The sequence below is a fragment of the Suricata suricatta genome, chromosome X (assembly GCF_006229205.1).
Source record: "Suricata suricatta isolate VVHF042 chromosome X, meerkat_22Aug2017_6uvM2_HiC, whole genome shotgun sequence".
In the NCBI taxonomy this organism is placed as follows: Eukaryota; Metazoa; Chordata; class Mammalia; order Carnivora; family Herpestidae; genus Suricata; species Suricata suricatta.
The window spans coordinates 67618680-67629496 of record NC_043717.1 but is presented as its reverse complement, the minus strand read 5'-3'; the positions used below and the strand labels follow the sequence as shown (position 1 = coordinate 67629496).

At 37.8% G+C, this 10817-nt stretch overlaps 1 protein-coding gene across 2 annotated transcripts in view; it reads left to right on the top strand.

The window, feature by feature from the left end:
• Nucleotides 1-1111: 1111 nt before the first annotated feature.
• SYTL4 (synaptotagmin like 4) overlaps nucleotides 1112-10817 on the top strand; it is a 32693-nt gene continuing 22987 nt past the window's right edge. For both annotated transcript variants that reach the window (XM_029929952.1, XM_029929951.1), the window contains exons 1-8: nucleotides 1112-1221; nucleotides 1473-1688; nucleotides 1821-1930; nucleotides 2132-2234; nucleotides 9044-9145; nucleotides 9621-9696; nucleotides 10024-10114; nucleotides 10233-10336. In XM_029929952.1, the coding sequence (XP_029785812.1) occupies nucleotides 1112-1221; nucleotides 1473-1688; nucleotides 1821-1930; nucleotides 2132-2234; nucleotides 9044-9145; nucleotides 9621-9696; nucleotides 10024-10114; nucleotides 10233-10336 (912 nt within the window). The remainder of the gene's footprint in view (nucleotides 1222-1472; nucleotides 1689-1820; nucleotides 1931-2131; nucleotides 2235-9043; nucleotides 9146-9620; nucleotides 9697-10023; nucleotides 10115-10232; nucleotides 10337-10817) is intronic.

Sequence of the window (10817 nt, the reverse complement as noted above, 5' to 3'; positions counted from 1 at the left end):
GCTATACTTTTATACTATATATATACTATAGTGATCTCTGCAAGATGAATTTGATCACGTGATTTCTGAACATCAAAAACAAAGCAACAACAAAGATGTTTGATGGATTTCAATTGTCTATGTAGTAATTTAAAAATTCTTAATTTTTAAGAGTGAAAGTTATAAAATTTAGCCCCAACCTATCTTTGCTACCATTTCCCCCACCAACACAAATCTACCATTTTACAAGGAAAAATCCATCTGTTCTGTAAAACCCTCCATGAATACAGGTCTTTCTCTTCTCTCTGTATGTAAGATAAAATTAGTTACTTCCTTCCTTAGGTTCCCACAGAATTTAATTTATTATCCTTCTGATAGCACTTAGTACATTGTATCATTTTTTTGTGTATCTGTCTCCCCTACTAGTCTGTGGACTTTTTAAGGGCAGGGATTGTGTCTTACATATACCTTGCCCTTTGCACAATGCCTATCAGAGTGGGTACTTAACAAATGTGCATAAAATATGTGAAGATATTCTTCAGGTAGTGATAGCAATAAGAACTTTGAGAGACGGAATAGGTGATGGACATTTTGGACTGTAGCATAAAGCTAACTGAGTCTTGAGAACATGGAAGCTGGTCAGGAAAGGAGGAATTCGGCTCCAACTGGCAGGAGTCCCCATGTGGTTTTCTCCTCTACTACAGAGACCAACTGTCTGATTATTTGGATTAATACACTTGGAACGTGAGAACATGTAAAGTATTGAAAATCGGATGATTGAGGATCTCCTTGGTGGAGGGGAAGTTTGACTCAGCTGTTCTGTACTTATTCCAGACTAAGTGGCTTTTGCTGAAAGACTCAACCCTTTTTCTTGAAAAATCAAAGCCTCTTAATTTTCAGGACAGGATTCAGGTAGCAGTAGGAATGGAAAATAGGTCAGCTACTTCAACATCGTCTTTTTACCCTGGCTTAAGGGAAAAGTAGCCTATTAAAAGTCCCTAGGGCTGTGGGTCTACTCTGGAGTAAATTATCTGTGTGAAATTAGTTTGTATCTTATTTCAGGCAACTCTGGTAACTCTCCTGATCTGATTGCTTTGAAGAAAGAAGAGTAGAAGAATAAATAGAATAAATCATGTCAGAGATACTTGACCTCTCTTTTCTGTCTGAGGTGGAGAGGGAGTTGATCCTCAGTGTTCTACAAAGAGATGAGGAGCTCCAGAAAGCCGATGAGAAAAGGATTAGGTAAGAGTTCCAGAAGAAGCATGGGTTCCCAGACCTTTGGCCAGTTTTATCTGGACCTTTCCTTACAATGCCCATGTGACTTTCAAGGAACATGTGTATGAGGTTTATAATTTCTCACTGGGTCAGGTTGGGCTCTGAAGTTGTTGCTTTCACAGAACCAAATAGTCTTACTGTCTCTGCCCCTCAACAACTCTCCATCCAACCTGTGCAGATTGTGAATGTGCTTGTGCTTCTCTTTGGGGTCTTGGCAGGCGACTGAAGAATGAGTTACTGGAGATAAAAAGGAAAGGGGCCAAGAGGGGCAGCCAGCACTATAGTGATCGGACCTGTGCTAGGTGCCAGGAAAGCCTGGGTCGTTTGACTCCCAAGACCAACACTTGTTGGGGCTGTAATCACCTGGTGTGTCGGGACTGCCGAATCCAGGAATACAATGGTACATGGAGGTGCAAGGTGTGCGCCAAGGAAATGTGAGTATCACTTATGGAGAGAGGGAATGAGGCCCCAGCTGTGGTGAGAATTTTCCTCCTTGACCTTTGTTAGCTGAATGATGACAGACATTTCTAAAAATTCATCTGTCATTTTCTTTAATGCCTTCCCAGAGAACTGAAGAAGGCAACCGGTGACTGGTTTTATGACCAGAAAGTGAATCGCTTTGCTTACCACACAGGCAGTGAGATAATTAGGATGTCCCTACGCCGCAAACCCACAGGTACTGGACCTTTCTGGGAAAAAATTTTTTTTGAGGTGATAGATGCTCTGGTTTGGAATCCTATTAATATTCTTACTAGTGGTAGCTTCACTTCATGGGCTCTGTGGGGGAATATAAAACTTGCCATCCCTTCTGCAAGTGTGATGTGTTTCCCTTCCCCCACATCACCACCACCCTGCCATGCTTTTATTTGTCTTGAAGTGAATAGAAGAGAGACAGTGGGACAGTCCCTCCTTCATCAGTCACAGATGGATGATACCTGGCCAGGAAGAAAGATCATTCAGGAGCAACAGAAGGAGCCCAGGTAAGAACTAGCAATCATTTTTGCAAATGGTACACATTCTTTTAATTCTATTATTTTTAACTTTCTTCTGTTTCAAAAATAATAACCACTTATTACAGGAAAATTTGGAAAGTGTAGAAAAGAATAAAGAAGGAGGAGAAAAATTTCTAATCCTATTACCTACATTCAACATTAACATTTTGGCATATTTACTCTGTTCTTTTAAGAACAATTTAAAGATGAATAAAAATAACAGATACTTATCATTAAAAATTTAAGCAGTATACGAAACAATAAAGAAAACAACAGATCACCCAAATTCATACTACCCCAGTATTCACATGTAAACATTATTTCCAGTATCTTTTGTGCATATATGTAGATAGAAGGATGGGTGGGTAGATAGACTGAAAAATCTGCATAATATTGGATCATAATATATACATCAAAGCATGCTATTTAATTTTACTTGAAATAGAATAAAACACTGAAATAAAATTGAAGAATTGCTAATCTTTAGACAAATGTTTCTTTACCATAAAAGATATTAGTCAGTAACATCTCTCTAAGTTTAAGGAAAAAAATATCATAAAAACCATTTAGCAGTCATTTTTTTCCTAGTATCTTTTTGGCAACAGCCTTATTGAGATATAATTCACATAACCATACAATTCACCCATTTATAGTGTATAATGCAGTGGTTTCTAGTATGTTCACAGAATTGTACAACCATCACCTCAATTGATTTTAGAACTTTTCATCACCTTAATAAGAAACCCTGTACTCTTTAGCTGTCACTCCTCCAACAACCTTTTCCTTCCCCATCCCTCTGCAACCACTGATCTACTTTCTGTTTCTATATATTTGCCTGTTCTGGATATTTCATTTAAATGGAATTGAAAACTATGTGGTCCTTTGTCACTGTCTTCTCTCACTTAATATAATGTTTTCAGGGTTCATCAGTGTTATAGCATGTATCAGGACTTCATTTCTTTTCACTGTCAAATAGTACCCTATTATATGTATATGGACATTTGGGTTGCTTTAACTTTTTGGCTATTATGAGTAAGTAGTGCGGCTATGAAGTTTCGTTATGAGTTTTCATACAAACATACATTTGCATTTCTCTTAGGTAGATACCTACCACTGGAATGGTTGGTCAGTCATTTAGTAATTTAAAAAATCTACTGTTTTAGTATTATCAATGGACTCTCTGCTATGAAAGAGGAAATTAGCTTTCTTACACTTCCTCCCAATGCTTTCCCCTACTTCCATTTTTTATTGCTAAATTACTTTTCCTTTGCTACTTATAACATTTACATCCTGCTATGCAACCATAAATCATCTGCTTATTTTTAATTTTTTTTAAATGTTTGCTTATTTTTGAGAGAGAGCAAGCATGTGAGCAGGGATGAGGCAGAGAGAGAGGCAGACACAGAATCTGAAAGAGGCTCCAGGCTCTGAGCTATCACCTCAGAGCCTGATGTGGGACTTGAACCCATGAATGGTTGAGATTGTGACCTGAGCCAAAGTCGGATGCTTAACTGACCGAGCCACCCAGGTGCCCCTGAACTAAATCTTTCTTCTGTTTTCTTAGCCATGACATTATGAACTTATGACTTGAGGTTTTACTCCTTATTTGGCTGCTGCTGATGAAGTTTTTTGGCTTTTATTTGTGTTTTTTCCCTAAATTTCCCGAAGCCAAAGAGAAATGACGTAATCATGTTTTAAATGATTGTTGAAAACAATATAATATAGAGATATGTAAAATAAGTCTCCTGTAGCCTCATTGCTTCTGCCCCAGACTATTATTATTAATAGTCATTACTAGTTTTAGTGTATGGACTACCATTCTGACTAAATGTATAAATACAGGTTGGATTCTTAAATTTTTCATTTCTTTTTAAAAAAGGATTATACTACATACATGTTAAGTGATAACAAATTAAAAAGAAAGAACTTTGAAAACTCCATAATATAGATAATCCAATAATAATTGGCAAAGTAATTGAACAGACATTTTGCCAAAGACACTACATAGATGTCAAATGAGCACAAAAAAAAGATGCTCAACATCTTTAGTTATTAGAGAAATGCAAATTAAAATCATTATAAGATACTACTGTATACCCACAAATGTCTATAGTAGGTGAAGGGATAAATTGTGGCTTGTTTGTAGAGCGGAATACTACTCAGCAATGGAAAGGAATAAACTATTGATATAAACAACATGGATGAATCTCAAAATAATCATGCTGAGTGAAAAATAACAAACAAAAGAGAAGATATACTGTATGATTCTATTTATATAAAATTCTAGAAAATGCAATCCAAATTTTAGTGGCAGAAAGCAGATCAGCACTTTCTGTCTGGGAACAGGGCAAGGAGTAAGAAATGGATTATGAAGGAGCAAGAGGAAGCTTTTGAGAGTGATAAATGTGTTCACTAACTCAATTGTGGTGATGGTTTCACAAATGTATGTATATGTTAAAACTCATCCAATTGCACACTTAAACATATGCAGTTTATTTATATAAGTTATAGCTCAAGGTGTAAAAGGAACAATTACAGAAAACTATAACATCGACATATTTCCATGATAGCACCAAGGGTCTGGCTCTTTTTTTTTTTTTTTTTTTTGGCTATCTGTATGGTGTTTCATTTTATGTATGTACTATGATTTTATTCATACAGCTTTGGGTGGGTGACTCATCTATTCTAGGTGATGAGGCCCCCTTTTTCTTTTGTGGATAAGGATAAGAATGGCTTTTATTTCCTGAATCTGATTAACACATCTGACATCATTGGTCAGAATGTAATTTCTGACACATGCTGCTTCTGGCGGTCTATGACCTGTTATCTCATTGGACCCAGAAGACTTATTTATCCTAAACATTGAAGGAGATTAAGTGGCCATAAATGATCTTTGCCATAAAATTATGGAACCTCAGAGGTAATCAAATTCAGCCCTCTTATTTTTATAGAAAAGAAAGCAAGATAAGTGATTTACCTGAGATTATACAGATAGTTAGAGCCCAGGACTCCCATATCTTAGTCTATTTTTTACTGCACAGATGTCAATAATTGCCTTTCTGCCCTAGGGTTATTTGTACCAGCTCTGGATCAGTACATATTTAAAAAAATTTTTATGTTTATTTATTATTGAGACAGAGAGAAACAGAGCATGAGTGTGGGAGGGGCAGACAGAGAGGGAGACAGAATTCAAAGCAAGCTCCAAGCTGTCAGCACAGAGCCTGATGTGGGGCTCGAACCCACAAACCATGAGATCATGACCTGAGCCGAGCTTAAGCACCCAGGCATCCCCAGATTAGTATATATTAATCTTTAGGAAAAATAAAAGCAGAAAACACACTTAATGAACTATTGTTCAACTACCTCTCTAGAGGAATGGTTCCTCTTTGGGTTCTTTATTCTTTGGAGCAAAGGGGGGAAAAGAATGATTTATTTTTATTTTTTTAGTTTAAAAATTTTTTTAATGTTTTATTTATTTTAGAGAGAGAGAGAGAGAGACAGTGTAAGCAAGGGAGGGTCAGAGAGAGAGAGGGAGACACAGAATCTGAAGACAGGCTCTAGGCTCTGAGCTATCTGTCAGCAAAGAGCCCGACGCGGGGCTCGAACCCACAAATTGTGAGATCATGACCTGAGCCGAAGATGGATGCTCAACCAACTGAGCCACCCAGGTGCCCGCAGAATGATTTTTAAAGTAAAAATGAAATCCACTTCCCTGCTGTGCCTTGGACTGTAAAACTAATATATCTCTTGAGAAATGACCACTGTTTCACACTCACTGTAGGAGACCAAACCTGATGTTTGTTCTCATAAAGTTATTGCAAACATCATGTGATAACCTGGAAAGTTTATTATGTACTGCCTAAGACATTATAGATTCTGGTTATTTTGTTCTTTGTTCATTTATTAGTTTGCTCATTTTTTAAAACAAATATCTATGAATGCCTACTATTTGCCAGGCACTGTTTTAGGCTGTGGAATACATTGGTAAATACAATAAAGTCCCTTGCTTGTGGAGCTTAGTCCCTTTGGGGGTGGGTAGACACAGACAATAATCAAATAAATATATCAAATGTTGACAAGTGCTATGGAGAAAATGAATTAAGCTAAAGGGATAGGGAGTGCCAGGAAAACGTGTGTATATATGCTGTTTCATTTAGGGTAGCCAGGGAAAAGTCTTTTTTTTTTTAATAGTTTATTGTCAAATTGGTTTCCATATAACACCCAGTGCTCTTCCCCACAAGTGCCTTCCTCCATTATGACCATAAGGTGCCTCTGAGCAAATACATGAAGCAAATGAGGGAGCAATCCCTGGGAGTACATGGGTAGAAAGAACTGTGGGCAGAGAAAGCAGAAGATATAAAGACCCAAAGCTGAGTTTGTATTTGGCATGGTTGGGTAATCTGGAACTGAATAAGCAAGAGGAGAGTGGTAGGAGGTGAGGACAGAGAAGGAATGAGTAGCAGATCATGTAAGACTTTGTTGGAACCTGTAAGGACCCTGTCTTTCACTCCGTATGAGGAGGACTCTGAGTGACATGATCTTTGTTTCTTTGTTTAAACTGAGGTAAAATTTATATAACATACATTAAGCAGCCACTTCCTATTTCCTCCAGTCCCTAATCTGCTTTCTACAGACACTAGTTTTGCATGTTCTGGATCTTTCATAAATGGAGTCATGCAAAATGTGTCTTGCTTCTTTCACTTAGCATACTATTTTCAAGGTGTATCTGCATTGTAGCATGTATCAGAACTTTATTTCTTTTTATTTTCAGTAATGTTTTATTGTATGGCTATACTGCATTTTGTTTATTCAGTCATCCATTGGTGGGCATTTAGACTTTTTCCACCTGTTGGCTATTGTGAATAATGCCGCTATGAACATTTATGTACAAGTTTTCATGTGGTCACATGTTTTCAGTTCTCTTGGGTATATAGCCTAGAAGTGGAATTGCTGGGTCATATGGTAATTTATATTTTGATTTATATTTTAAAAACTTGTTTCACTTGTTCTGACTATTGTATTGAAGATAGATTGTATAGAAACTAGGGTAGAAGGGGGGAGTTCAGTCAGGAGGCTATTGTGATCATCCAGCTAGATGATCGTGGTTTGGACCAAAAGTCGTGGCATTGGAGGGGACAAGAACTGGTCAGATTCTAGATGTAATTGAAGATAGAGCCAAGAGGTACCTGGGTGGCTCCCTCGGTTAAGCAGCTGACTCTTGATTTCAGCTCAGGTCTTGATCTCACAGTTTATGAGTTTGAGCCCAGTGTCAGGGTCTGCACTAGCAGCAGTACAGAGCCTGCTTGGGGTTCTCTTTCTCCCTCTCTCTCTGCTCATCCCCTGCTTATTCTCTCTCTCTCTCTCTTTTCTCTCAAAATAAATAAGCATTAAAAAAGGAATAGAAAGCCAAGAATATTTGCTAAAAGATTGGATTTGTATTATAAGAGAATAGGGAGAGTCCAGGAAAATTAAGATCTTTGACCAGAGAATGAAGGGAAGAAGTTGTCAGTTGATGAAATTGAGGGAAGAGCAGATTTGGGGGGAGGATTAGGGCCTTAATCTTATACTTGCTGTGTTTGAGACATCCAAAAAGAGATGTCAAGTAGGCTGTTGGAAATACAAGCCTGGCATTTGAGTGAGAGATAAATTTAGGAATTATTAGTTTATAGAGGATATTTAAAGCTATGAGGCTAGATCAGATCATTTAAGGATGATTCTAGAGAGTGAAGAGAAGCAGTCTAAGGAATAAGCCTGGGCACAATCCAAAGAATCAAGGTTTAAGAGATGAAGAACCAACAAAGGAGCCTGAGAAGGAGACCCCAGCAAGGTTAGAGGACCAGGGGAGTGTCATGTCCTGGCAGTCAAGTGAAATTAGTTGAGATTGTTGAGGAAGAACAATTTTCTCCTTTTCTTAACTGCTCTCACAAATTCCTTGAGACCTAGGAATTGTGTCCTTCCCTTTAGAGATGAGAACTGCTGTTTTAAATGCCCATTCATTAAGCTGAGAAAGAATTCTGGTCTTCTGAATACTGTCTTTGAAACATACTACTTATTTATGTGCATACATTAGGCCCCACTGAGAACATTCAGTCAATAAGTATATGAGTGCCCTGCTGTATGGTATTTTCTCTTCTAGGCATTGGGAACACAGCAGTGAGTAAGATATGTGGTCACTGATCTCACGTAACTTAGTCTAATGGAGGAGAAATACATTAAATAAGTCGTTTGGTTAAATTATTGAATAAATTAAGTAATTTGTTTGAAAGACATAAATACATATGTGATGACTATTACCAAGAAATCAGGGTCCTGTAGGAGCATATACGAAGGTTACTAATGTAGACTTGGAGTGGGGGCAGAGCCAGAGAGACCTAAAGGAATTGATATACAAGGAGAGACATGAAGAAAGAGTTGATTTAGTCAGGTGAAGAAAAGTGCTCATTGTAAAAATAACATCCCACGCAGAGATGAGAGTAAAAGGGAGAACTTTAGTATATTTAAGGAACCAAAAGAGCTTAATCATTCTGGAAATGTAAAGTATAAGGAGAGGTTGAGGGTAAAAGATGAGTTGGGAGAAGTTAGCAGGGGTCAAAATCATAAGGATTTTTTTTGCCATGCTAAGGAGTTTTAACTCAATCCCAATAGCAATGAGGAATTGCTGAAAAGTTTTAGTAGTATATACTCATATTTATCTTGGAAAGATTGCTTAGGCTACTGCTGTGAATGGGTTGGAAGGAAGCCTGACTCAGCACAACAGCCGACTTCCTTTACACATTGGCTCTTGGTTTTTATTCTAGTGTGCCATTTGAAGTGCCCAAGCTGAAAAGTGGAAAGAGTGCACTGGAGGCTGAGAGTGAGAGTCTGGATAGCTACACAGCTGACTCGGATAGCATGTCAAGGTGAAACCCCTGCTGGTCCCTTCACCTCCACTCAACCCAAGTGGAGTCTCCACTTTGTTTTCTAGATCAGGGGTCCTGTGCCTTCAGTGCTCCTGACTTCTGTCCTCAGGAAGTCAAACAAAGTATTTTCTCTGGCCTTGCCACAAGTGTGTCAGTAGTACATTTTCTGTTAACTCTTATCACAGCCTTCTGGAGCATGATAACCTCTACAGGCTGCTGCATCTTGGAGGAGTCTTCCTAGATGAGTATCAGTGGTCCCTGATGTCCCTTAGAAATGGGGGAGTGAGTTCTTGTGTTTGTGCAAAGTTGCTTATCTGATTGTCTGCATTCCTTCAAGGTAAATTAGGTGTGACGTTTACCTTTTGGATTTGGTTACTACAATGACCCCAAGCCAGTGGATCTCCTTCCATAGAGCTTCCATAGATGGGGAAGGTGAGAAGGTGATTTTGTTATAACTTCTATATTCTACCTCCAGGAGAGACTCTCTGGATAAATCTGGACTCTTTCCAGAATGGAAGAAGATGTCTGCACCCACATCTCAAGTAGAAAAGGTAAGCTGTAGGTATTGGTTTGTTGGGGTCTTTCTCTGTCTTCTCTCTTCTCTCTCTTTTTCCCTTTGCAGAATTGTTTACATCAAGAATTCAGCTAAACAAACTTTAGTTCAGATTCACTTGGGAGCATTTAAGGTTTTGGTTGAAACGTGTGAGAAAATAGGTTTTGTACTACCTCCTAGGATTAAATTCCTAAGATTAATTTTTCCTTTAACTTCACATAGTTTAGCAAAAGTCTGAGCCTTATTCTTAAGTGAATTTTTTCCTTATTCATCCTCCACCTACCCAGCAGTCCTTTTCCATTTCCTTGTCCTCATTCCTTTCTAGGAATCTCAGCCTGGGGATCAAAATGCAGTATCAGTTGATGAGGGTGAAATGGTATTTAAGAAGAACACTAGAAAAATTCTCAGGACTTCAGGTATGTTTTCCTTCATGGCCTTTGAGATTGAAGTTCTCAGTACCCTGGATGTTTTTTTTTTTTTTTTGATATGGAAAAGAGTAGGTCTCTTGATTTGGGGTTTTACTCTTACACTCAGAGTATACAAAATCTGTGATTGATCTTCGCCCAGAAGATGTGGGACATGAAAGTGGCTCCTTGGGAGACAGAAGCAAATCTGTCCCAGGCCTCAGTGTAGATATGGTAAGTGCCCTTGTATTTCACTTGTCCACTCTATGAAATATTATAAATTTACAGTTGACATTAGTACTTGATACTTTTAATTAACCTAATTCTTTAGGAAAGGGCAACGTGAATTTTTATTGTAAAGTAAATCTGGTTGCTGAATTATTTAAAGAAAAAGACTGTCTTCACTGTCTCATCTTAGAATACATTGCTTGATATATAGTTGGAGGTTCAAATACTTATTTTGATTTAAATGTAAAGAGGTGATTGGGTTGGGGCAGTCAAATGAGAAAGAGATATTCTTATCTTATTCCCTTGAGATTTGAGAAAGATTGTTGGCATATAGTTTATATAGTTTGGAAACCTGAAATGGGAGACACAAAATAATGATATGTGCATGCATGTGTACATGACACCTCAGAGTTTAGTAATAATTATGGCTCTTACTAAAGAAAATTCGTTAGTGTTTTAACTTTTTCTTATTTTATTAACTCTGAAT